The sequence below is a fragment of the Pongo pygmaeus genome, chromosome 19 (genome assembly GCF_028885625.2).
Source record: "Pongo pygmaeus isolate AG05252 chromosome 19, NHGRI_mPonPyg2-v2.0_pri, whole genome shotgun sequence".
Taxonomy (NCBI): domain Eukaryota; kingdom Metazoa; phylum Chordata; class Mammalia; order Primates; family Hominidae; genus Pongo; species Pongo pygmaeus.
In genome coordinates, this window is record NC_072392.2 from 51,200,253 (window position 1) to 51,228,167 (window position 27,915).

Genomic DNA, 27,915 nt, shown 5'->3' on the forward strand with positions numbered 1-27,915 from the left:
AGCCCCGTCTAAGACCCGGGCGTGAGGAAGTCTGCGGTGGGTGATGAATACAAACAACAGTTTCTCTTTCCTGTCAGTAAAACGCTGTTTCCAGAACCTGCCAGGTTTCGCCCCAGTGGCCACACCTATGCCTGGCATGTGCTGGTCCGAGCCCTTAGCGCCAGTAAAAGAAAGGTGGCGGACGCAACATTCTCTAATTACTAGGGGAAGGAGGGAGGCTTTCCCTTCCTCCCAGTGCCCCATGTACCAACGCGTCTCGCCATACCCCTTGCCCCCCTTCCAGCAGCTGACGGAGTAATTCGAGTAGGAATCGAAAGATTTGGAGGCGCCGGGGGAGAAACCCGCGGAGCGCTCTCCGAGCCTGTGGCGTCCCAGGAAGACTCCGAGCGGGGCCGGGGAAGTTCTCTGGAGGACATGGGGTGGATACCCAGGTCTCCTTCCCTGGGTGAAATAAGAACTGAAAATCTAAAAATAAAATAAAATAACATAACATAAAATAGAAAACACAGAGAAGCAACAAAAAAGCGCTTCCCCTCCTCAGTTCTCCCCAGTCCACCCAAGGTTTACCAAGGCTGTTGTCTTTGCAGGAGTGGGCGTCCCGCTCCACGTAACGATGCGATTGGGTTGTACCTCTGTCTGTCTCCTGCGCGATGTCCCGCCCTGGGAGGTGTCACGGAACTCAGCTGATATAAGCCCGGGACCCCGCGGGGTCAAATTCTCTGCTCTGGACTTGGGAGGCTCCGTTGCCTGCTCCTGGAGGGAGACGCGCTGCAGAGGAGAACCCAGCGGGTAATGAATCCCACGCGCTTCTTTGCCCAGGCCTTCCCCAAACCTCCCCCGGTCTGCGCGGGTTCTCCTATGGGGCTGTAGTGAAGACAAGCTGCGGCGACTGCAGCTCCCCAGGTCTGGGCGCTGCCGGGAGAGCGTCTTTCCCGTTAGGAAGATTTAGTTTGTTGACTCAGGAGCACCTCCAACGACAGCTAGCGGCAGAGGACCCGGGAGCTGGGAGGCTTGGAACGCGGGGCGAGCTGGGGAGGAGGGAGAGGCGCCGACCCAGCGCAGCCTAAATCTTAGCAAACCAAGCCTGGCAACATTTCCCCACGGTTCAGGAGCACGAAGGACTTAAGGGAAAATGACGAAATCGGGGCTCCCGAGGATGAAGCTAAATGGGTTGTGGCCTGGAGACAAATAGGGCCAATGTCCAGTCTATTACAAGAGGCTTTGTTCCAGAGGCTTGCCTATAAGCCCCTGGCTTGGAACGTCAGTCTTCAAACTGTAACAACAGGGGCAGGCTACTAGGGTAGCCCACAAAGCCCTGTATCCCCCATACAGTGACTAACTAGAGCCCCAGTTGGTTCTATCCGCAATGGCTGAGACTGCGATGTGATTCCGTTTCCCTCTTGCATGTGTCCCGGGAGCCAGAGTTGTCGAAGCCCAAATTCAGGCTCAGGAACCAGATGTGCTGTTGATGCCAAACACTGACACACAGGGGCTTAGAGACAGAGGAAGATTTATTCCATTTGGCCAAAGCGTGAAGGCAAGAGGGCAAGATCTCTCAAATCCAACCTAACAAAAATAAGTAGTGGGGAGTTTTTATGCGACCAGGAAGTAAGGGAGGGGGAATTTCAGGGAATCTATGGGAAAAGTCTTCGTCTCAGATTACACCTTGAACCACCAGACTTCTGGGCGTCAGCAGCTGGTCACAATGCCCTTAAAAGCATCATTCCTTCTGCAAAAGTTTTTTCTTGACTCTGAAGCTATATCCTCCTGCTTGACAAAGAAACGGTGCATCAGCAGTTTATAATTATATTGCTAGAAAATGGAATATTGGGCAAAAAGGGGTAGTTAACATATGCAAATAAGCAAGGACCTCATCAGAATTTTCATGGTTTCATCACTAAAATGTTGGGGAGCTGAAATCTCGAGGGGCTCGGTTGCACCAGAAGGGGATCCTTTGTCACTAGTGCAGGCGGGAGGGGATGCTTGAGGGAGAATGGGAGGAACTTTTCAATAGTTCCTCCCCTCCCCTACCAATAGCGGGTGGGAGGGCATTGGTTTAGAGCCAAGCCTCTAAGAGAAGATGAGAGCAATGGCTAAAGTTTGTCTGGCCTCGCCCTATGAGAAGTGGGCGGAGGCTGTGCCTGCCTTTGTGGGGGAAAAAGAAACCGATTCCTAATCTGTCTGTCTGATGGGAGGTGAGAGTTCCTGTGCCAGGATAACAGACAAGCAATTCAGTGTGATAACATCCTGTGTCAGAAGTATCCATTTAAATGTCACAAGAGGCCGGGCGCCGTGGCTTATGCCTGTAATCTCAGCACTTTGGGAGGCTGAGGCTGGTGGATCACTTGAGGTGGGCGGATCACTTGAGGTCAGGAGTTCGAGACCAGCCTGGCCAACATGGTGAAACCCCATCTCTACAAAAAATACAAAAATTAGCTGGGCGTGATGACACATGCCTGTAATTCCAGCTACTCGGAGCCTGAGGCAGGAGAATTGCTTGAACCACCACCCCCCCCCCACCATAAAAAAAGTCACAAGACTTAAACTCTTTTGTTTAAGAAAATAAGCAGTTTTATTATTTCCATGTAAGAGGAAGAAGAGGAAAATGCTGTGATCCACTCCTGGCCTGATTATGAAAATTCACAGGTGTTTATAGTAGCCCCACTTTAACCATGGGATATGTCCCAAGACCCTGAGTTGATTCCTAAAACCAGATGCCTGAAACCATGGGTAGCACCAAATCCTATATCTACTATGTTTTTTCCCTATACTTTCACTGTTTCACTTAAAGAAAGCACTTAAAGAAAGGCTTTTCTTTGGCATATCTGAATTGCCAGCATCACTACTCTGGAGATTTGGGGCCATTAAATAAAATAAGAGTTACTTGAACATAAGCAGTATTAGAGTCGACCTGATAAGTAAGAAGGCTACCAAGTGACTAAGGGTTGGTAGCATATACAGGGTGAGTACACCAGACAAAGGAATGATTCACATCCCGGGGTGAGAGGGAGTGGGTAGCATGAGATTTCATCAGGCTACTGAGAATGAAACTTGAAACTTATGAATTACTTATTTCTGGAATTTTTCATTTAATATTTTTGGACTAGAGCTAACTGCGGTAACTAAAGCATGGAAAGCCACCAGATAAGGGAGGACTACTATATACTATCGGAAAATAGAAATCATTTCCAGTATTATTGTTATGGCAAATTGAATCATATGTATACGCTCTTTTATGTCTGGCTTCTGTCACTCAGCATCATTGTTTTCAGATTCATCTATGTCATTGTGGGTACCAATAGTTCTTTCCTTTTTATTATGGTTGAGTAGTCTTCTATTATATGGGTAATCAATATTGGCTTCTTCATTCATCTACTGATGGGCATTTGGATTGTTTCCAGTCTATGGCTTTCACAAATAAAAATGTTATGAACATTCATTACAAGTCTTTGTACGGACATATGCTTTTTTTTTTTTTTTTTCCTCTTGGGTAAATACTTTGGTGTGGAATGGCTGGGTCATATGGCAAGCATACGCAGAACTTCCTAAGAAACTGCCAAATTCTTTTCCAAAATGGTCGTACCCCTTTATATCCCTACCAGGAGTATATGAGGATGCCCATTCCTTCACATCTTCACCAACAACTAGCATGGTTAGTCATTTTAGCCATTCTAATAGATGTGTAGTAGTATCTTACTGAAGTTTTAATAGGCATTTCCCTAATGACTAGTGATGTTGAGCATAATTCAATGTGCTTATTTGTATCCATATATTTTCTTTGGTAAATTGTCTATTCAAGTCTTTTATTCATTTTTAAATAGGGTTTTTTTAATCATTACTTTTTGAGTGTTCTATATATAATCTACTTACAAGTTCTTTATCAGTTATGTAATTTGCAAATACCTTCTTCCAGTCAGGGGCTTATATTTTCTTTTTTTCTTAAACTTTTATTTTAAGTTCAGGGGTACTTGTGCCTGATGTGCATGTTTGTTACATAGATAAATGTGTTGCCATGGTGGTTTGCTGCACAGATCATCCCTTCACCTAGATATTAAGCCCAGCATCCATTAGCACCATCCTGATGCTCTCGCTCCTCCTATTGCCCCCTCCTCTGACAGGCTGGGGCTTATATTTTCATTCTCTTAATAGTGTCTTTCAGAAGGAGAAGTTCTTAAAGTCCAATATATCATTTTAAAAAATTTATTGTGCATCTAGGCCAGGTGCAGTGGCTCATGCCTGTAAACCCGGCACTTTGGGAGGCTGAGGCAGGGAGATCACTTGAGGTCAGGAGTTTGAGACCAGACTGGTCAACATGGTGAAATGCCATCTCTACTAAAATTACAAAATTTACCCAGGCGTGGTGGCGGGCACCTGTAATCCCAGCTACTAGAGAGGCTGAGGCAGGAGGATCACTTGAACCCAAGGGGCGGAGGTTCCAGTGACTGAAATAGCGCCATTGCACTCCAGCCTGGGCAGCAGAGAGAGACTCCATCTCAGAAAAAAAAAAAAAAAAATTCTTTTGTTCATCTAATGTCATCTGTAAGAAATGTTTGCCTAACGCAAGGCAAAAATATTTTCTCTTATATTTTTCTCTAGAAATTTTATGGTTGACAGGCTAAATATACATACAAACTCTGGCCAGAACGTATGCAAAAATAGAACTCTAACCCACAACTGCTGCAGTAACCAGCCTGGGAAGCCAAAACACAACTTCAGCAGTTGACTGGTAGTGGTGAGGACCTGGACAATAACTGACAGCATCCTTAATTTTTGCTCCTGATTCCAATTTAGGACCAGTCAGAGAAAGCCAAATATGTTCCCCAAACTAATCATACAAGATGTTCATTTCTAGTTAGCCTGCTTCCAACTTCCCTATGACAACACCCTTGAATCATATCATTCCTGAGCATTCCCTTTTTGTCACTGTCAATCTTTCCCCTGCCTGTCTATGAGGCTTTGACAAATGTGAGTGATGATGGCGGCTGACTCCCTCGTTATAGTGAGCTCTGAATAAACAGCCTCTGCTTGTTCTCATCCAGGCAGACTTCATTAATGTCTTTAGTTTCCTTGCAGGTTCCACCAAGATACCATCTGCCCACTGTGTGGACTCCCCTTTTCAAACAGGATGGCTGCTACAGAGGCACCTTGCACCTTGCAGAGAGTGGTTTGTTGAGTTTGCACTGATAGGATAAGTCAGCACTGACTGAATGTCTCTTTTTTTTGAGTTCCTCAGCTACTGATTCTCATTTGATACCTGGGTTTTGTTATTGGTTCCCATTTATTTGGCACCCTAGGTGGAATCAGGCCATTCTCTTTCACCTCTTTTGGCTCTCTTTTGTGTGTGTTTGTGTTGTGCTGTTTAAAAGTGGTTTGTCCGAAGAAGGAGAATGACAGGGTCAGACACAGGCATAGGTCCTACAAGCCTGTTCAAGCTCGCTTCACAGTCCAGTGAGTTTGTGGTTCTCCCTCAACCCATGTCCATGTGGACAAACTTTGTTGTGGGTCACCAGTAAAACCAGCTCAGGTTCTCCTTCCATCTTGCGTTTTTGTCCTGAGAGCTTCACTTTGGTCCACAGGGAGTGCTGTCTCTGGTTTTCTTCCTACTGAGGGGCACAGATTGTCTGGTCCGTGTTAGGAGGTGCCCAACTGTACGGTTGGGGACCTGAGACACAAAGTGCACAAGAATTATACTCCTACTGATGGTCAACAGCTCTCATGGGGTCTTCTAAGTCTAAATACCCTCCTCATCTAGGAGAAACTGCTTCTTATTTGTACAACACTAGCTCATGCACCTACCTTCCTACCTTCCTAATGGCATAGCTCCAAGGATGATTTGGGCCTTTACTGGCTACTTTGGGATACATTTGACTTGAACAAAATTGTTCATTTGACATGCACCTTAGAAAAGTAGGAATAAGATTTCTCAGGATGAATGGGGCTGCCATTTTTTGTTGGTAGGCAGAGGCCTCCAAATGAAATTCTGATCAAAAATTTCTTCATTAAAAGATTCTTTGCCCGAAACCAATGGGAAATTTGACACACTTAAGCAACAACAAACTAGACTCATTTCCCTAGTAAATGCTTCTTTTTCTTGTCTTCCAGATGCCTCCCTGTATCCAGCTCTCTCTTTTCCCCCTTGTCCTTCTATTAGGTTGGTGCAAGAGTAATTGCAATTTTTGCCATTACTTTCAATAATCTCTCTCCTATACTTCAGTCAACTGCTCACTTCTCTTCCCCCTTTTCAGACCCCCTCCCTTTGCCCAATAACTCTCCTAAACTTCAAAATTCCAGTTGCCTCTGAATATCCATCCCTCTCTTTAAGCCAGGTATGCAGACATCTGTAGAATTTAAACCTTGGATCCAAGCTGAATTAAGAGTTATAATTAAAGGTTTCCCTAAACCCAGACAAGACCAGCAAAATTCATAAAAGAATTTAGAATTCTTCTAGGTACATATGACCCAAGGTTACCTAACCTCTATCAACTTGTACACATGTTGGTCAGAAACTCAGGTGCTAAATCCTGGAGAGCAAAAGCTGATTGGACAGACTCAGAAAGGGACCCACAGTATCCCTCTTTCCACAGTAAATCTGAGGGTTTTAAAAAAAAGGATCCAAAAAGTAAGGTAAAGTCTGCTAAAAGCCGTACCCAAAACATTTCTAATAAAAATCCGTCGGACCATGCAAACAAAAAAATAAAACTGTTGGACTTTTTCAGGATAGACTAGGAAATACCTTCCAACACATCAGTTAAAGAAGGTGGTAAAAAGCAGCCCTTTCATCTCATTTTGTCAGTGGAGTTAAACATGAAATTGGAGACTTAATTCTAAAACAGAAATTAGAATGGAAAACAACCCCTTTATCTGAATTGTAACACCTAGCCGAACATTTTGAAAGAGCTTTAGAACTGAAATGAGACAGGACTCAAAATAAACTTGTGGCCCACTTCCCAATCAACCATCTATTGACAAGGACACTACAGATATTGTAAACAGAACCAAGACAAATAAAAATCCATCAGATCAGATCAATGAGGGTGCTCAGAGGAAGGAGAAACTACCCAATAGTCTGCCTTTCCCTAAACATTCAAGGTGATTTAACTATAAATACAGGTGGTCAACCTCATCAATTTCTGGTAAACATGGTACTACTCTTTCTATGTTAAACACTGTCCCTTTTGCTCAATCTCTTCCTCTGAGTAAACATACCACACCGGTGGTAGGTATTTCAAGTAACCCACATATAAGCCACATATTTATTCCATCTCCCAGCCCTTAACTGTAGCCCTTGGTCCCTGACTGAAAAACATTCCTTCCTGCTCTTTGATATCATGCCTATGAGTTTAATAGAGACTTAATTTGCAAATGGAACTGTAATATATATTGATGTTCCAGAGACTTCTCTATTCATAATCAAGTTGCACCTGCTATGAATACACCTTTGCTTTCTCTATTATATTTGATGCATACTCCAAATAAATATCTTGACACCAAACCTGACAGTGTAAGGGGCTAAAAATTCCACTCACGTAGGACGAATAATTGGAGCAGCAAAATAATAAGCAGAACTTACTAAGTTCAGACAGATCCTGTCAAACCATTACCCAAACTTCCCCAATATCCACTGAAGTCAGAAGCAAAGGAAGGGCTCGAACCTACAGTTGAAGGCCTTATATGCAAAGGTCCTCTTATATCCCCTAGTAACACTCTTGTCCCACCAGCAAAGAAACCAAGTAGATGAAGATATTGATTTAAGACTTCAGAATCATCAACAAAATTGTCATTTCTTTTCTCCCAGTAGTGCCTAACCCACACACCATCTGTCATTAATTCTACTTGAAGTCACTTGCTTTACTCTAGTAGAAATTTTCTCTGCCTTTTTCAGTGCACCTTTAGACAAAGACAGTCAATACTTCTCTGCCTTTGCCTTGGGAAGGACGATGGTATAACTGGACAGTCATGCTCCAGAGATTCATTGAAGCCCCTGTTTTTGTCCAGATGCTCAAGTAAGAGTTAAAAGATGGCCGGGTGCGGTGGCTCACGCCTATAATCCCAGCACTTTGGGAGGCCGAGGCGGGTGGATCACGAGGTCAGATCAAGACCATCCTGGCTAACACGGTGAAACCCCGTCTCTACTAAAAATACAAAAAATTAGCCGGGCGTGGTGGCGGGCGCCTGTAGTCCCAGCTACTAGGGAGGCTGAGGCAGGAGAATGGCATGAACCCGGGAGGCGGAGCTTGCAGTGAGCCGAGATCGCGCCGCTGCACTCCAGCCTAGGCGACAGTGCCAGACTCATCTCAAAAAAAAAAAAAAAAAAAAAGTTAAAAGACATAAATTTCCCTAGTGACCTTGTGATTCAGTTCTGATACAATATAAACGTGATCTCCTACTTTGTTCAGAGAACAAGGAAGCCTGTTAAAAGGATTCCATTTACTTGCTCTCAGCCTTAGTAGAAAAGGGACATAAAATTTTTAAGGCTAAACTACAATTTTACCAAAACACAATTCACTATTTGAAGTAAACCTGTCTAAGGAGGGCTAAATATTCTCTCTTGATAAAGATTATCCGAAGTTATTGTAAATCCCTCACAAAATGACAGATGAGAGGATTTCTAGGTTAACTGGATATTGCAGACAATAGGTGCCAAAGTTTTCTGAAATTGGAGCACCTCTTTATGGATTGACTGTCTTCAGTGAGGGATTCTCTCCTTTGAAAGTCCAAACATAAAGACCTCCTGGAACCTGAAATCAGTTCTTCAACAGCCTCCCTCCCAAAGCACCCCAACTGTAGAAAGCCATTTTGCCTATTTGTGCGAGAGCGATCTAGACAAGCCCTTGGGCCTTTAACTTCATGGAAACCATGAAAACCCCATTATTTACTGTAGCCTCACTCTTGACCTGTTTAAAAGGCTTATTTCTCTTGGTTTAGGGCATCAGCTGTCACTGCAAAACTTGATGATGCTTCTGCCAAACTAGCTCTAGGCTCGCTCCCCGCCTGACCTCATGGTTTCTCATGCAACACAGACATTAATAATTTTTTTTTTTTTTTTTTTTTTGAGATGGAGTCTCGCTTTGTTGCCCAGGCTGGAGTGCAGTGGTACCATCTTGGCTCACTGCAAGCTCCGCCTCCCGGGTTCACGCCATTCTCCTGCCTCAGCCTCCCGAGTAGCTGGGACTACAGGCGCCCGCCACCACGCCCGGCTAATTTTTTGTATTTTTAGTAGAGACGGGGTTTCACCGTGTTAGCCAGGATGGTCTCGGTCTCCTGACCTCGTGATCTGCCTGCCTCGGCCTCCCAAAGTGCCGGGATTACAGGCGTGAGCCAAGGCGCCCGGCCTTTTTTTTTTTTTTTTTTTTTTTTTTTAAAGACAGAGTCTTGTTCTGTCGCCCACGCTGGAATGCAGTGGCATGATCTCGGCTCACTGCAACTTCTGCCTCCCAGGTTCAAGCAATTCTCCTGCCTCAACCTCCCGAGTAGCTGGGATTACAGGCACACACCACCACGCCCTGCAAATTTTTGTATTTTTAGTAGAAACAGGGTTTCACCATGTTGGCCAGGCTGGTCTCAAACTCCTGCCCCCAGGTGATCCGCCCATGAAAAAATCTGGTTGAATCTCTACTCTGATAATCTCTGGTGCTCTGAAAATGGCCACTTGCTGGCACCAAATTATTTAAAATGGATATTAGCTAAATTTCTCCATGATATTACTCATTATGATATAGACAAATTGGTCACTATCTTAAATCAACATCCGTGGGAAAACTAAAGACAGCTGAGCGGTGGGGCATGGTGGCTCATACCTGTAATCCCAGCACTTTAAGAGGCTGAGGCAGGAGGATTGCTTGAGGTTATGAGTTTGAGACCAGCCTAGGCAACCTTCTAAGACCCTATCTGTACAAAAAATTTAAAAAATTAGCTGTGCATTGTGGCACGTTCTTGTAGTCCTAGCTACTTGGGAGGCTAAGGCAGGAGGATAGCTTGAGCCTAAGAGTTCAAGGCTACAGTGAGCCATGACTGCACTCCAGCCTGGGTGACAGAGTGAAAAGCCCTGTCTCTAAAAAAACAAAAACCAAAAAGGACAGCTGAGGATATTTTCAGGTTATGTGTCATCTGTCAACAACATAATCCTGGAAAAATTCTAATGTCATCTTTTGTTCCTCTATATATAATGTGCCTTTTTCCTCTGGATGCTTTTAAGATTTTTTTCTGTATCACTGGTTTTGAACAATTTAATTATGATGTTCCTCGGTATTTTTTTTTCACATTTCTTGTGCTTAAGGTTTGTGTAACATCTTAGATTTTAGATATTGACTTTTTCTAGTGTCATCAAACTTTCTTCAAAAATATTTTAGTTGTTTCAGACAGGAGAGTAGCCTAGTCTCTAGTACTCTATTCTGACTGGAAGTGAAAGTCTCATGAATGTAGTTTTGAAAATCATAGTTCCTTAGACACAGTAAGGAAATGAAGGGCCTCGCCCTCTCCCCCTTCTCCTGCTTGCCAGGAGCCTCTTGTCTCTCGGGCTTTTTCTTCTGGCATGTGTTTCTATATTTCTAAACAGCATGCTTATATTCTCCTTTCTCCCTCCCACCCCCTCTTATTTTAGATATTGTCTTAGTCCATTTGGGCTGCTGTAACAAAATACCACGGACTGGGTGGCTTATAAACAACAAAAATTTATTGCTCAGAGTTCTGGTGGCTGGGAAGTCCAAGGTGCTGAGAGATTTGGTATCTGGAGAGGGCCCTCATAGATAGTGCCTTCTCACTGGGTCCTCGCATGGTAGAGGGGGCGTATATGCTTCCTTGGACCTCTTTCATAAGGGCACTAATCTCACTTATAAGGGTACATCCTCATGACTTAATCACCTTCCAATGGCCCTATCTCCTAATACCATCACCTTTGGGGTTAGGATTTGCACAATGAACTTTAGGGAGTTGCAAACATTCAGACCATAGAAGATACTGTTTATTTCTGGAAGATGACTGTATAGCGCTCTCTCTCTCTCTCTTTTAAATCTTTGGAGACAGGGTCTCACTCTGTTGCCCAGGCTGGAGTGCAGTGGTATGATCTTGGCTCACTGCAGCCTCAATCCACTGGGCTCAGGAGATCCTCCCACCTGAGCTTCCCAAGTAGGTAGGACTACAGGTGCATACCACCATGCTTGGTGTTTTGGTTTTTGAAGAGATGGGGACCCATTATCCCATTATGTTGCCCAGGCTGGTCTTAAGCTCCTGGCCTCAAGCAGTCCTCCCACCTTGGCCTCCCAAAATGGGGGAATTACAGGTGTGAGCTGCTGTGCCTGGCCTGAGTTTAGCTAACACTTTTTTTTTTTTTTTTTTTTTGAGATAGAGTCTCACTCTGTCACCCAGGCTGGAGTGCAGTGGCATGATCTCAGCTCACTGCAATCTCCAGCTCCTGGGCTCAAGTGATTCTCGTGCCTCAGCCTCCTGAGTAGCTGGGACTACAGCCGCATGCCACCATGCCTGGCTAATTTTTGTATTTTTAGTAGAGATGGGATTTCACCGTGTTGGCCAGGCTGGTCTCAAACTCCTAACCTCAGGTAATCCGCCCACCTTGTCTTCCCAAAGTGCTGGGATTACAAGCATGAGCCACTGTGCCTGGTCAACACTTCTTATCCTATGCCTTCCTTCTCCACATCCTGCCAATACAACTATATCTTATATCATCATTTTTTATCAGAACAATATTCGGGGTTTATATTATCATGACTAGGACTTTATTTACAATGGTGCCAAATAATGCCTTATGCTTATCTTTTATTTACTATACTACTTTTTATTTTAACTTAGAATTATTGTCTTGTATTTGTATTTGTCTATCTTCCTAAGTGCCTATAACCAATTCATCCCCTACTCTCCACCCTCTCAGTTTACTAAGTGATCTGTCAATTGCATGGTCTTAGGCGCTGTCCACCGAAGCCTGCTGCTCTGTTGTGCAGTTTTGCCTGGTGATCTGTAGGCATGCTGTGAAGCTGTTATTCCCGGACCCCCCTTCACAAACATCCAGAGGATTTTTAAACTTCCTTTCTTTGTTGAATCTCTTGTTTCCTGCATCCACTTTTTTGAGGGAAGAAATGCAGGGGGCAGGGCAAGGACAATGTCCAGATAGCATGAAATCTGAAATCTCAGTTCACGGTGCCAACTCTTATGACAGAGGGTTCTGTAATCATGCATGAGTCATTGCTTTTCTTCCTACTTCAGAGAACTTCAAGTTTTGCTGGCAATGCCCAGCATCCATCACTGCAGGCATTCTATTTTGGTGTCATCAACTTCCCTGCTCAAGTTTTCAGTGCACTTGGCATTCCTTCTGCATACATGTTGAGGTTTAAATTTCTGGATTTCGGCTGGGCGTGGTGGCTCATGCCTGTAATCCCAGCAATTTGGGAGGCTGAAGTGGGTGGATCACCTGAGGTCAGGAGTTCGAGACCAGCCTGGCTAACATGGTGAAACCCTGTCTCTACTAAAAATACAAAAATGAGCTGGGCATGGTGGCTTGCGCCTGTAGTCCCAGCTACTCAAAAGGCTGAGAAAGGAGAATCACTTGAACTCAGGAGGCAGAGGTTGCAGTGAGCCGAGATCGCGCCACTGCACTACAGCCTGGGCAATAGAGCAAGGCTCTGTCTCAAAAAAAAAAATAAATAAATAAATAAATAAAATTTCTGGATTTAAAAAACTCACTATTGTTTTTCAATAGTCTATGAGGGATGAAGGAGGTACACACATCTTTCTTGGGATTCTTACACTGGAATCTCCTGTTATTCTTCTAATTAGAAAAAGGATTAATGATGTTAAAAAAGACAAATCCTATTGTTAATAGCTCTGTGAACCAACAACACAAAAATATTTAGAGAAAAGGGCTGAAGGAAATGCATTAGAATGCTAAATCTTTAAATGGTGAATCTATAAGTGTTCTTTTTCTTTAATTCTGCCTTTAGTTTTTCCTTCTTTGACACATTGAGCACATATTACTTTTACTGCTGGGAAAAATGTAAGTTGAAATAAAAACAATATAGAAAACACTGAATCTGCTTTTAGAAAACGACTACCATGGTGTGTGTGTGTGTGTGTATGTGTGCGCACATGTGCGTACGCATGGGTCTTTTAGCAGTATCTAATCTAATCTGTGTGTCTCTCAGAGTTGGGAGGTAGAGCCTTAGGGCTTTAACTAGAGATGAAAAGACATACATGGAACAATGGATGGAGTCCTGCAGGGGACCATTGTCTGCCTGAGCAGAAAGCTTGTACTTGTATAACAATGCCTGGGGAAAAAAATGAAAACTCATTTCCTTTTGGGATACTTTTTTTGTAAAGTATACCACACATACAATAGAGAATACAACTTTATAGCATAGTTAAAGATAATATTAAAATGAACGCACATGTATTCACTCCAGATTAAGAAATACATTTCTAGAAGCTAAGAAGCTTCCTGTATATTTCTCCCCTATTTCTCTGTCTCCCTAATCCCACCCTCTTCCTCCCCAACCAGAGATAGCCACTATTTTGAATGTTCTATCTATTATTTCCTTACTTTTCTTTATGATATTACTACCTATATATGTCTCCCTAAACAATACATTATTTAGTTCTACCTGTTTTTGAACTTCATATAAATGGAATCATAATAGATGTATTCTGTGGTTTGTGTATTTTTTACAACATTATATTCTTAGAGTTCATTCAAAATAGTGCATGTAGGCTGGGCGCGGTGCCTCACACCTGTAATCCCAGCACATTGGGAGGCCAAGGCGGGCGGATCACCGGAGGTCAGGAGTTTGAGACTAGCCTGGGAAACATGGTGAAACCCCGTCTCTACTAAAAATACAAAAATTAGCCGGGCATGGTGGCAGGCACCTGTAGTCCCAGATCCTTGGGAGGCTGAGGCAGAGTTTGCACTGAGCCGAGATCACACCACCACACTCCAGCCTGGGCAACAAGAGCTAGACTCCGTCTCAAAAAACAAAACAAAAATAGTGCATGTAATAGTGAAAGTGAATGTCATTTTCCATACTAAGAATGATTTTATTACTGTGTATTTCCAATTTTTTGCTATTTTGAACAGCAATACTTTGAAAATTCTTGTTCATCTCTCCAGGATATCTGCTTTTTTTTTTCTGTTTTAATCTCACAAAACACCACCAGGTTGGTTCTTTTACACCTGTTTCAGAGTGTATGCAAATAGGTTAAAACAATTTTCCTAAAGACACAAAGCTGGCAAATACTGGGAGTTTGAACTCAGGTTTTCCTCATTCCACAGCCCAAGCAATTTACTATTACACGATGCCACCTTCCTTTTAGTGATTGCCTTGTGGCACAGCTGCATGAAATTGTGGATACTGAGGTCAATCAGGTCATAAAAAACCTCTTGATCTGATTTCATGCTTATCAAGCAGCCTTCTGAAATCTGGCTTCACATACTTTACACCAGGGGTCCCCAACCCCCTGGCCGTGGACCAGTACCTATCTGTGGCCTGTTAGGAACCAGGCTGAACAGCAGGAGGTGAGTGTAAGTGAGCATTATCGCCTGAGCTTTGCCTCCTGTCATATCAGCGGTGGCATTAGATTCTCATAGGAGCATGAACCCTATTGTGAACTGTGCATGTGAGGGATCTAGGCTGCACTCTCCTTATGAGAATCTAACTAATGCCTGGTGATCTGAGGTAGAAAGTGCCATCCTGAAACCATCCCCTCACCAACCCCCAACCCCCATCCGTGAAAAAATTGTCTTCCAAGAAACTGATCCTGGGGACCACTGCTCTACATCTACAGGAAGGAATGAGATGCTTTGAAATAAACGCCTGAGCTCCCCGATAGTTACATTTCCCACTGAACAGTAATCAAGTATCACTGTGGCTCAGCTATTTCTATTTTGAGTTTGGGGTACGAAATCACCTTCCCTCAGAAGGGAACTTTGGGGTCCTAAAAAGATTAATTTTATGGTCCTGACATGTCGAAGACTAGGTCTTGGATACAATTAATTTCACCAAGGACCTACCATTCCAGTGGCAATTCTTGGCATCTGGACAGGTGGCTTTTCCTGGCAACACCTCAACAAAAACTTGAGCTCTTTTGCCAATGTTTACATTGTGTACTCATGATTTATTATCTACCGGATCTCAGATCCTTTGATCCCGCTGGAGTAAAGCAATTTTTTTTTTTTTCAGCAGTGCTTGATGTCTTGTAGAGTTACTATGGAGCAAGCTGAATAACTGCATCCTGGTGCTGAGATGTTGGGCTCAGTCTTGCCTATGCCCCTTCTCACTGAAAATGCCCCTGCTCACAGAAACACAGCTAGGATGTATATATATGATTTTTTTTGACAAGATGGAAACCGTTTGGATTAGGGGAAGCTGACATCGTTGCTATGTATCTGTTCCATAGCAACAATGACAGGTTGCCAACTCAATCAGATGTGTCCCCTCCCAATATTAGGCTATAAAATAATCTGAAAATTTCCCAGGTCTCAGGGAGAGGAGAAAGACAAAGAATCAAGAAAAACAATAAATATTAGCACACCCCAGAGATACTTCTGACCACGAAAGCTTTCTCATTGCTTTCCAGCTCCAGTCCACAAATATCAATGTAAAATTTTCTGTTTTCTGCAGTGACCTGTGAGACTCTGCCACTTTGAGAACTTGGCAGATAGTTACTAAATACACAGCATAAAGATAACCTGTTGGTCATTTCTGTGGTGGTCGTGTGCTTCCAGCAGACTCAGCTCCTCTACTCGCCTTACAAGCTTAATTCACGTATAAATCTGACCTCAAGCTATGTGGGCACTGCATTCATCCATTTTCACACTGCTGTTAAAGACATGCCTGAGACTAATTTATAAAGAAAAAGAGGTTTAATGGACTCAGTTCCACATGGCTGGGGAGTCCTGACAATCACAGCAGAAGGTGAAAGGCACATCTTACATGGAGGCAGGCAAGATAGAAATGAAAGCCAAGTGAAAGGGGAAACCCTTTATGGAACCATCAGACCTCGTGAGACTTATTCACTACCATGAGAACAAAATGGGGGAAACTGCCCCCCATGACTCAATAATCTCCCACCAGGTTGCTCCTACAACACGTGGGAATTATGGGAGCTACACTTCAAGATGAGATTTTGCGGGGTACACAGTCAAATCATATCAGGAATAAATGAAGGGACCAACCTCAGTAGGATGGCCTTAATCTGTTGATTTTCCTGCCTCTCCTTTCTTGTCCTGTTCTAATGGTTCTATCTTTCTGTTTTTCAGGAGAACATTTCAGGATAGGAATAGGCCAAGTGCTGAGAAGATGAGTCTTAGGATTGATGGGAATACAAACTTTCCTGAGTGTGTTGTAGATGCAGGAAAAGTCATCCTTGGGACTCAGCAGAGGCAGGAGATGGACCCTCGCCTGCGGGAGAAACAGAATGAAATCATCCTGCGAGCAGTATGTGCTCTGCTGAATTCTGGTGGGGGCATAATCAAGGCTGAGATTGAGAACAAAGGCTACAATTATGAACATCATGGAGTAGGACTGGATGTGCCTCCAATTTTCAGAAGCCATTTAGATGAGATGCAGCAGGAAAGCCACTTTTTGATTTTTGTGAAATCATGGAACACAGAGGCTGGTGTGCCACTTGCTACCTTATGCTCCAATTTGTACCACAGACAGAGAACATCCACTGATGTCATGGATTCTCAGGAAGCTCTGGCATTCCTCAAATGGAGGACTCAGACTCCTATGAATATTAATGTTTCCAATTCATTAAGTCCACAGGCAGCTCAGGGTAGTGTACAATATGAAGGTAACATAAATGCGTCAGCTGCTGCTTTATTTGATAGAAAGCGGCTTCAGTATCTGGAAAAACTCAACCTTCCTGAGTCCACACATGTTGAATTTGTAATGTTCTCAACAGACGTGTCACACTGTGTTAAAGACAGACTTCCGAAGTGTGTTTCTGCATTTGCAAATACTGAAGGAGGATATGTATTTTTTGGTGTGCACGATGAGACTTGTCAAGTGATTGGATGTGAAAAAGAGAAAATAGACCTTACGAGCTTGAGGGCTTCTATTGACAGCTGTATTAAGAAGCTACCTGTCCATCATTTCTGCACACAGAGGCCTGAGATAAAATATGTCCTTAACTTCCTTGAAGTGCATGATAAGGGGGCCCTCCATGGATATGTCTGTGCAATCAAGGTGGAGCAATTTTGCTGTGTGGTGTTTGCCAAAGTGCCTAGTTCCTGGCAGGTGAAGGACAACTGTGTGAGACAATTGCCGACAAGAGAATGGACTGCTTGGATGATGAAAGCTGACCCAGGTTAGGGAGCAATATCCGCAATGGTTGTAATGTTTGCTGGCAGCAGGGCAGGGCGGGTCAGAGAGGAAAGAGAGATATGGTATTCCTTGGAATTTGGGGAAAGAGATTTACTCTCTGAGTTGCAATTGTCTGGCTTATTAATCCCTGTAGATGTAGTTCGTGGATTATTGCCCTTCCTTTCTTCTGCCATCTTAAATAGTCTTCATTCAACACATGCCCTGGCTAGTAGTCCCATTAAAGGCTGGTGCAGGGGACTGTTTGACCTAGTTATTTCAATTTTCACATCCTTTCTTACGTTCATAGTCAAGCCTCTTCTCCTGTTTTTCAATTATGAGCTTCCATTTAATTATTTAGGAAATTTCTTTTTTTCACATGTACAGATGTGTCCACTTTAATTTACTGCCACTTTCCTCTGACTTTCCCTTCTTAAATATTCACCCTTTCTCACTGCCCACTTCCATTTTTTGAACCAAAACATGACCAAATCACGGCTTTCGCTCTGCTTTCCCATTTTTCCTTTGGGGAGCCAGTACGTGATAAGCTGGAGGATGGTTGGTGACATGCATCTACCCTGGAAAAGGAAAGCCTGAGATAAAATTAGACAAGAGAAAACCACTAGTAACTTCTTCAAAAGTCCAGAAAAAACAAAGTCCACTTCAGAATCTGCTCAGATGTCTGTATCCATTGGCCTTTGCATCTTCTTATCATTTTTCTTTAAAAAGTAGCATTCTAAAAATATAAAAACAGGCTAGGCATGGTGGCTCATGCCTATAACCCCAGCACTTTGGGAGGCCGAGGGGGGCAGATCACCTGAGGTCAAGAGTTTGAGACCAGCCTGGCCAACATGGTGAAACTCCATCTCTACCAAAAATACAAAAAATTAGCTGGATGTGGTGACACACGCCTGTAATCCCAGCTGCTCAGGAGGATCGCTTGAACCTGAGAGACGGAGGTTGCAGTGAGCTGAGATCATGCCACTGCACTCCAGCCTGGGCAACAGAGTGAGACTGTTTCAAAAAATAAATAAATAAATAATAGAAATAAAAATAGTTTCGTTTTGACATAATAAAATTAAAAAGTGTTGCTTTAGGCTAGTTTATTTTTTCCTTCAAAAACCTCAGTAGGCTTTCCTGAGCTGACCTGAGATGTAAAGGCAAGTATGTGTGGGCCGTGGCTTGAGTTGTAAGACTAGGTGAAAGACTTTGCAGCACAGCTCAGCTATAAGTTGGGGTCTGCCTTTTTGCATATTGAATATTTGGTTCTTGTTTTCTAAGACCTTTCCAGGTGTCCTGAGATGGTCCTTGAGTTGAGTTTGTCATCTGCCACGCCCCGCAGCAAGCCTGTGTGCATTCATAAGAATTTGGAATGTCTGAAAGAGCAGCAGAAACGCTACTTTCCAGGTAATTGGCCATCTCTGGTTGCTTTAGAATATGTTGATTGTTCATTCATATAAAAAATTGACTCCTACTTTACATTATATACAGAATCAATTCCAGAGGTTTAAGGACTTAAATACTAAAGCCAAACCTTTAAAATTTTTAGTAGAAAATGTATATGAATAATTATATCATTGGGGTAGGAGAGGATTTCCTAAACCAGACACAAAAGGATCAAACTTAAAAAGATTGATAAATTTTACTACATTAAAATTAAGAACTGTTCCTCAAAATATACCTTAAAGAAAGTGAAAAGACTGGGCACAGTGGCTCATACCTATAATCCCAGCACTTTGGAAGGGTGAGGTGTGGAAATGCTTAAGTCCAGCAGTTTGAGACCAGCCTGGGCAACATAGCAAGACCCCATCTCTACAAAGTAGCAGCACTCTACTATGCCAGGCTAATTTTTTAACTTTTATAGAGATGGAGTCTCCCTGTGTTGCCCAGGTTGGTTTCAAACTCGTGGACTCAAGCGATCCTTCCACCTGAGCTTCCCAAAATACTGGGATTACAGGCATGAGCCACCACGCCCAGCCACCAGTCTTTTTTTTTTTTTTTTTTTTTTGAGATGAAGTTTCGCTCTTGTTGCCCAGGCTGGAGTGCAACCGTGAAAACTTGGCTCACTGCAACCTTCACCTCCCGGGTTCAAGCAGTTCTTCTGCCTCAGCCTCCCAGGTAGCTGGAATTAGAGGCGCATACCACCACACCCAGCTAATTTTTTTGCATTTTTAGTAGAGACGGGGTTTCACCATGTTGGCCCGGCTGGTCTTAAACTTCTGACGTCAGGTAGTACACCCACCTCGGCCTCCCAAAGTGCTGGGATTACAGGCATGAGCCACCGCGCCCAGCCCAATCATTTTTTTGATGGACTTTTATATGACATCTAATTTTTTCATTTTTAAACAATGCTACAATATACATTTTACCATAATATACCTGAGGTGTTCTTTAAGGATAAATTCCAAGCAGTGGCTGGGCACAGTGGCCCAGGCCTGTAATCCCAGCACTTTGGGAGGCCAATGCAGGCGGATCACAAGGTCAAGAGATCGAGACAATCCTGGCTAACACAGTGAAACCCCGTCTCTACTAAAAATACAAAAAATTAGCTGGGTGTGGTGGCATGCGCCTGTGGTCCCAGCTCCTCGGGAGGCTGAGACAGGAGAATCGCTTGAACCCAGGAGGCGGAGGTTGCAGTGAGCCAAGATGGCACCACTGCACTCCAGCCTAGGCAACAGAGGGAGACTCCATCTCAAGAAAAAGAAAGAAAAAGAAAAAAATTCCAAGTAGTAATAATTACTTGTAACTTTAGATGGATATTGCCAGATTGTAATCCGAAACATATACCCAAATACACTTTCATCAACATGGTATTATTATGGGATTTCTCTTCTGGAAGAAGCTTAGAATCATTTTATCCTATCAAAAAGAAAAAAAGATGGCCAGGTGAGGTGGCTCACACCTGTAATCCTGGCACTTTAGGAGACCGAGGTGGGAGGATGACTTCAGCCCAGGAGTTCAAGACCAGCCTAGGCAACATGGCAAAACTCTGTCTCTACAAAGAAATACAAAAATTAGCTAGATGTGGTGGCGTGCACTTGTAGTCCCAGCTACCTGGAAAGCTGAGGTGGGAGAGTCACCTGAGTTCAGGAAGTAGAGGCTGCAGTGAGCCATGATCATACCATTGTATCCTAGTTTAGGTGACAGAGCAAGACCCCGTCCCCCCCCCAAAAAAAGTCTCTATCTTGTCCCTTTTTAGTCAAGCTCTCCCCAAATCCCTAACCTCTAGCATCCATTGATCTGTTGCCTGTACCTATAGTTGTGCTTTACAGAATGTCAGGTAAGTGAAACCATACAGTACATAATCTTGCCAGGTGTTAAGATGGCACTCTAATGCCTTCCTCCCCATCCTCGTTTCCACCTCTTTGCCTCACACTTTGGATGTCAGCAACACAAACTGCTTGGAGTGACCTGAATAGACCTTGCTTTTTATTTGTTTATCTTTTTTTTGAGACAGGGTCTCACTCTGTTGCGTAGGCTGGAGTGCAGTGGTGTGACCTCAGCTTGCTGCAACCTCCGCCTCCTGGGTTCAAGTGATTCTCATGCCTCAGCCCCCCGAGTGGCTGGGATTACAGGCACACACCACCATGCCCGGCTAATTTTTGTATTTTTTGTAGACATGGGGTTTCCCCATGTTGGCCAGGCTGGTCTTGAACTCCTGGGCTTAAGTGATCCAACTGCCTCGGCCTCCCAGAATGCTGGGATTACAGGCATGAGCCACCACACCCGGCTTCCTTGCTGTTTCTTGTCCCTGAGCGTTACTCATGTGTCCTCTTTTGACTATCTCTCTATTCTCTTCTTCAACTTACTAACTCCAAGTCATCCTTTAATAATCAGCTCAGGGCTTGGCGCAGTGGCACACGCCTGTAATCCCAGCACTTTGGGAGGCCCAGGTGGGCAGATCACTTGAGCCCAGGAGTTTGAGACCAGCCTGGCCAACATGGTGAAACCCCATCTCTACTAAAAATACAAAAATTAGCCAGGCATGGTGGCGCATGCCTTTGGTCCCAGCTACTTGGGAGGCTGAGGCAGGAGAATCACTTGAACCCAGGAGACAGAGGTCGCAGTGAGCTAAGATCGTGTCACTGGTGCAACAGAGCGAGACTCCATCTCAAAAAAATAATAATAAAGAAAAAGAAAAAAGAAAATAAAGAATCAGCTCAGGTGTTTCCTTCTTCATAAAGTCTTTCATATTTTCTTTTTTCCTAAACTGTACCTTTCCTTGGTATTCACATAATACTTTCCGTCCTTCTCTGTGGTTGTATTGACCACTTTGTACCATAATTATTATTGTCTGTTTATACCAGCTAATTGGCGCTCCATCAAAATAAGAATTGCTTATCTTTTTATTACTAATGTATAATCTATTGTAGATACATGGTAGAGTCCCAGTGTTGATTGATTCTTCTACGTATAATGATGATTACTAGCTTGTCTGAGGCTTTTCTAATTTCTTCCCATTCTTTCCCTGTCTAGTATTTTCAGACAGAGTGGTATATACTCCAGAAAGCCTCTACAAGGAACTCTTCTCACAACATAAAGGACTCAGAGACTTAATAAATACAGAAATGCGCCCTTTCTCTCAAGGAATATTGATTTTTTCTCAAAGCTGGGCTGTGGACTTAGGTCTGCAAGAGAAGCAGGGAGTCATCTGTGATGCTCTTCTAATTTCCCAGAACAACACCCCTATTCTCTACACCATCTTCAGCAAGTGGGATACGGGGTGCAAGGGCTATTCTATGATAGTTGCCTATTCTTTGAAGCAGAAGCTGGTGAACAAAGGCGGCTACACTGGGAGGTTATGCATCACCCCCTTGGTCTGTGTGCTGAATTCTGATAGAAAAGCACAGAGCGTTTACGGTTCTTATTTACAAATTTACCCTGAATCCTATAACTTCATGACTCCCCAGCACATGGAAGCCCTGTTACAGTCCCTTGTGATAGTCTTGCTTGGGTTCAAATCCCTCTTAAGTGAAGAGCTGGGCTCTGAGGTTTTGAACCTACTGACAAATAAACAGTATGAGTTGCTTTCAAAGAACCTTTGCAAGACCAGAGAGTTGTTTGTTCATGGCTTACCTGGATCAGGGAAGACTATCTTGGCTCTTAGGATCATGGAGAAGATCAGGAATGTGTTTCACTGTGAACCGGCTAACATTCTCTACATCTGTGAAAACCAGCCCCTGAAGAAGTTGGTGAGGTATGCTGCTTGTCTGTGTTCACTTTATTTTCTTGAGTGACTGTGACTGGTGTGGCTTTCAGTTTACTTGCGAAAATTCATATTGTATTTACCATGCCCAGAGGAGTTTAAGAATAGTATCTGCTTTGTTTGTTTCATTGGGGAAAAACCTGACTGTGTTTTCTTACAGTTTCAGCAAGAAAAACATCTGCCAGCCAGTGACCCGGAAAAGCTTCATGAAAAACAACTTTGAACACATCCAGCACATTATCATTGATGACGCTCAGAATTTCCGCACTGAAGATGGGGACTGGTATGGGAAAGCAAAGTTCATCACTCAGACAGCAAGGGATGGCCCAGGAGTTCTCTGGATCTTTCTGGACTACTTTCAGACCAATCACTTGAGTTGCAGTGGCCTCCCCCCTCCCTCAGACCAGTATCCAAGAGAAGAGATCAACAGAGTGGTCCGCAATGCAGGTCCAATAGCTAATTACCTACAACAAGTAATGCAGGAAGCCCGACAAAATCCTCCACCTAACCTCCCCCCTGGGTCCCTGGTGATGCTCTATGAACCTAAATGGGCTCAAGGTGTCCCAGGCAACTTAGAGATTATTGAAGACTTGAACTTGGAGGAGATACTGATCTATGTAGCGAATAAATGCCGTTTTCTCTTGCGGAATGGTTATTCTCCGAAGGATATTGCTGTGCTTTTCACCAAAGCAAGTGAAGTGGAAAAATATAAAGACAGGCTTCTAACAGCAATGAAGAAGAGAAAAATGTCTCAGCTCGATGAGGAATCTGATCTGTTACTACAGATCGTTGATGCGTCGGATGTTCTGACCAATCACATTGTGTTGGACAGTGTCTGTCGATTTTCAGGCCTGGAAAGAAATATCGTGTTTGGAATCAATCCAGGAGTAGCCCCACCAGCTGGGGTCTACAATCTTCTGCTCTGTTTGGCTTCTAGGGCAAAAAGACATCTGTATATTCTGAAGGCTTCTGTGTGACAGGAAACCCAAGCCTAAGAAACAATTAAGTGGTTCTCATCTCTAATTAACTGTGAAACCATTTAATCCAAACATGTAAGCACACACTCACTTATTAAGTCACATACTTTTCTAGGTGCTGGGGATTGAGGACGAATCGATGTAAGATTCCTCCTTTAGGGCAGAGACAGACCACTGACAAATACACAGATAGACAAGGAATTTCCCATGGTAAAAAGGGATATCAGTAATTAGAGGACCGTGAGACTCAGAGATGTGTGTGTGTGTGTGTGTGTGTGTGTGTGTGCGCGCGCGCGTGTGCGCATGTGTGTAGGTAGATGGAGGGAGGGGGTGGTTATTTTGGGTGGTCAGGGAAGTGCTCAGTGAGGGAAGAACTTGTCATGAGAATCTCTGAGCCTGCCAGGCAGACTCAGATATTTTTATAAATTTTTAACATGGCCCCGTGCAGAAAAGCTTGAATGGGACGTGCAGGGAGAATGTGAAGGATGGAGCAGATAGCTCATCTGGCCTTGTAGGTGCCAGAACGGGTAAGACATGTTTCGAAATGTAAGACCACAGGCTGTTTTTTGCAAGACCACATTATATTACTTTATTATTTTCTGCTTTTTCTTTTAAGGGCATTAGTGTTTTTGATCACTATATTTTAAAATGCTTTTTGTGAGCCTTTTGGTTATTTGGAATCTGTTCCTTAGCTCTGATTTTTTATTCTTATGGAGCGTCTTAGGTTACTACATGAAGGTAAGACTGCCACAGTCCCCCAGGGAGGCACACTGTGTTTTACTGATTGATTTGAAGATGATAGAGAGCCTAGGGGGATGAGTCTATTGGACTCAAAGGTTACATTTTGTTTTTCCATTTAATTTAATAGTCAACAAAACGACAAAGTCAGTTTAATATCTTTCTTCTGCTGAGTCTTCAGGATTTTAGCTAGTCTTTCAAAAGCCATTGCTACAAAAGTGCAAATTTCTCATTTCCTGTGGGTCTCTAGAAACTCTCTCAATATTTAAAGCCAAACAAATCCATCTTTTCTGAGAGACAGAAACTAAAAAATTCGAAGAGTTAATTCACTATTAAAAACAGCAAGTCCCTGCTATTTCCCAAGAATAAAGAAATTTAAAATTCTCATTGTAAGAAGTATGAACTTGAAGCTAGAATTGGTTTGTTTCTGGCAGCTACTTACAATATTAAGAACTTTACTTTTTAAATTTAAGACAATTTCACAGGAAAGCAAGAAATTAGTCTATTGTGAAATGTTTTTACAACTAACTTGGAATATACTGCAAATCACTAGTAAGTAGAGACACATTTAAGATAAAATGATTAATAAAACAATTGGTAATTCTGAATAAGGATCTGAATAAATCCAGATCACAGACTGTTCCTTTACCAATATGTAAAAGAATGTGCAAAATTAGTAAAAATATGCCAAAAATTTACCAGCAACAGAGAAGCAAAGAATGGAGTTCAACTTTACACTATAAACATCTAATAGATATGTATGAAAATTTAAAAACTAGAATAGGTTGGGCATGGTGGCTCATGCTTGTGATCCCAGGACTTTAGGAGGCCGAGGTGGGAGGATTGTTTGAGCCCAGGAGTTCAAGACCAGCTTGAGCAACATAGTGAGACCCTGTCTCTACAAAAACAAACAAACAAACAAACAAATAAATAAAATTAGCTGGAATGGTGATGCACACCTGGAGTCCTAGCTACTCAGAAGGCTGAGGCAGGACGATCACTTGAGCTCAGAAGTCTGAGGTTACAGTGAGCTATGATCATACCAGTGCACTGCAGTCTGGGTGACAGAACAAGACCCAGTCTCTAAAAAATAAATAAATAAAACAAAAAATAGAATTTAAAAGTTTTATATAAAGGCATAGCTACTATCTCATCTGCCCAATGTAGTCATGAATAGATGTCACATAAAGAAAAGAAAACCAGAATTCTTGTTAATATGGCCAATTTGAAGGGTGGTGGCGGAGGTATTGAGCAGGCAGCTCAGGGAAATGCCAGGGAGACCCTTGAGCACAGAAACTCCTGATTGTCCCCAAGGACTCTCCGTGGACACAGGAGGGATTTTCCAGGATTTCACATGAATTCAATGAAGAGGGCTGTGTCTTATTCTGGATGCTTTGCCTCCTTCATGGAATTCAGTGGATTTAATGGAATTTCCTAGGCAACAATAAAGAGTAGAAACCAGGTTAACAGCGAGGTCCTCATCTCACACCAGATCAGATCAGGCTACACAAAAGTAGATGGAAGACACCACCCAGGCCTCCAGCTATACACTGGAGAAGAAGCCAAACAAGTCTACTTCATCTAAGAAAGTTGTCAAAGAGAACCCTTCTATACCATCTTAAGGTAAAAAGAAAGACCCTACCCAGCTGCCCTGATTAAGCATTAGAAAGATAAGTGTTCTGATCATTAGGCAGAAAGACAATGCGGAAAAATGTAGAAAAGAAATATGACATGAGCCAGATGAAGAACCCATCCTGAAAGGATATATAACTCAGGGGACAAAAGACAACTCACCATAGGTTGGGTACACTGGATCACGCCTGTAATCTCAGCATTTTGGGAGGCCAAGGCAGGTGGATCACCTGAGGTCAGGAGTTCAAGACCAGCCTGGCCAACATGGTGAAATCCTGTCTCTATTAAAAATACAAAAATTAGCTGGGTGTGGTGGTGCACACCTGTAATACCAGCTACTCAGAAGGCTGAGGCAAGAGAATTGCTTGAACCAAGGAGGCAGAGGTTACAGTGAGCCAAGATCACGCCATTGTACTTCAGCCTGGGCGACAAAGTGAGACCCTGTCTCAGAAAACAAACAAAGCCTCCCCATAGATGTCTCATGCCATAGAAGAATTTGAGAAGTTCATAAATTCAATAAAACAAAAGTTGAAACCCTGTCCCACTGTACCCAAGTTCTCCCTCTCTGAACTGCAGCCTAGAAACTCTCTACAGGCAGTAAGCTGGGGCAGTCACAGAGGTGACCTCATCTGTTTCCCACATCCTGCATTAGGACAGTGATCAGGGATCAGTATCCTTCATTGACTGATTTCCAATATCTTGAGACCTGTTGTTTCATATATTTTGTCTTATTTTGCAATTGTTTCAGGAGGGAGGATAAATATGGTGCCTGTTCCTCTATCTTGACCAGAAGCATCTAAGAAGGCAGTGAAGCAACATGTGTATAGTTCTTAGGGAAATAAATTTTGACCTAAAAATATTAAACCTAGTCAAAATATTATTCTAGTACAAAGGCAGCACATGGGTATTTTTGAACATAAAAGAGTTCTAGAAATACAGGACCCATGAATCATTCTTGAAGAAAAGTTACTCAGTAAGGAAATCTAGCTAAGCAAGCAATATGTACAAATAAAAGATTATTGTAATTGGACCAAAGTTAAGTTTAAATCCATTCACATGTATATAATTAAGATATATAGGAATTATAATTACAGAAAAGAATGTTACGAACCTTCACAAAGTAAAAATATTTTTATATCAGATAGATTCTTCTGTTTCAATCCATAAAACCAGGGTTTGGATCATTTAAAAAAAAACAAAAATAATTTATTGGACTCATTAGGGAGGACCTGATAGAATAAAACAACAAGCTGACCAAATAGGCCTTAGAGGGGAGAGGTGCCTGGGCAGTTACAAGGACCTAGGTAGCAGGGGTGACTTGGCCACAGTCATTTTCTTTACTTGATTTAAGAAGGTTAAATTACAGTGAGAGAGTTGCACTTATCTAGTTTGTATACCGTACTCAACTCTTAGCTAGCATAGGGCAGGTTCCTTGGTTGAAAAATTTCCACAAAACATGATGTAAAGTGGAAAGATCAGTTCCCCCAAAGAATATCAGTTACCAAAGTAGGATGAAAGGATGTTGGGTAGATCAAAACAACAAATATCCATTATAGCAATTAACAAAAGTTAGGGAGTGGGGAAGTTTGAGTGCTAATATGTATTTCAAAACAACTTTAAAAATGGCTCCAAACATTTTATGCTTTTTGTAATTTAGTCATTTTAATATTAGATAAATCTTCCTGTAACTGAAAGTTCTTGAGTTAAAGAAAAATATTCCGTAGTTCAGCTCTTCCTTCAATTTTATTAGTTGCTTTTTCTTTTGTTCAAGTGAAATAAACATAAAAATAATTTTAAAATATTATGTATCATATCCTTCGATTTAACATAATTCTATCTAGCTGTTCTTATATTTTCTCTGATATATTTTTAAAAGATTTCTGGAATATTATTAACCTTGAATATTTCTAGTTGATGAGTTTATGAGTGATTTATTGCTTCCTTTTCTCTTTCAGTATTGCTAGAATTAATTTTATTGACTTTGCCCCTTTGTATAAAGACCTTGAAGGTCACATGCTGAAATCGCCCTCTACTAAAACAAACTCATAGAAATAATGGG

The 27,915-nt window shown here is 42.6% G+C and overlaps 1 protein-coding gene across 1 annotated transcript; it reads left to right on the forward strand.

Annotated features, from left to right (window-relative positions):
• SLFN5 (schlafen family member 5) lies at positions 1 to 27,655 on the forward strand. The gene is made up of 5 exons (XM_054457984.2): positions 1 to 789; positions 16,259 to 17,310; positions 18,585 to 18,710; positions 21,780 to 22,500; positions 22,670 to 27,655. Exons 1-5 carry the CDS (start codon positions 614 to 616, stop codon positions 23,484 to 23,486), a joined length of 2,892 nt encoding a protein of 963 aa, XP_054313959.2. The 5' UTR covers positions 1 to 613; the 3' UTR covers positions 23,487 to 27,655.
• Positions 27,656 to 27,915: the final 260 nt, after the last annotated feature.

What these genes read in the sequence shown, in the direction of transcription:
- SLFN5 (XM_054457984.2), top strand. Translation starts at nt 614, where the DNA reads ATGCGATTGGGTTGTACCTCTGTCTGTCTCCTGCGCGATGTCCCGCCC. An exon ending in GCAGAAACGCTACTTTCCAG is followed by an intron (nt 18,711 to 21,779) that starts GTAATTGGCCAT and finishes TTCCCTGTCTAG; the next exon opens with TATTTTCAGACAGAGTGGTA. An exon ending in CCCCTGAAGAAGTTGGTGAG is followed by an intron (nt 22,501 to 22,669) that starts GTATGCTGCTTG and finishes GTTTTCTTACAG; the next exon opens with TTTCAGCAAGAAAAACATCT.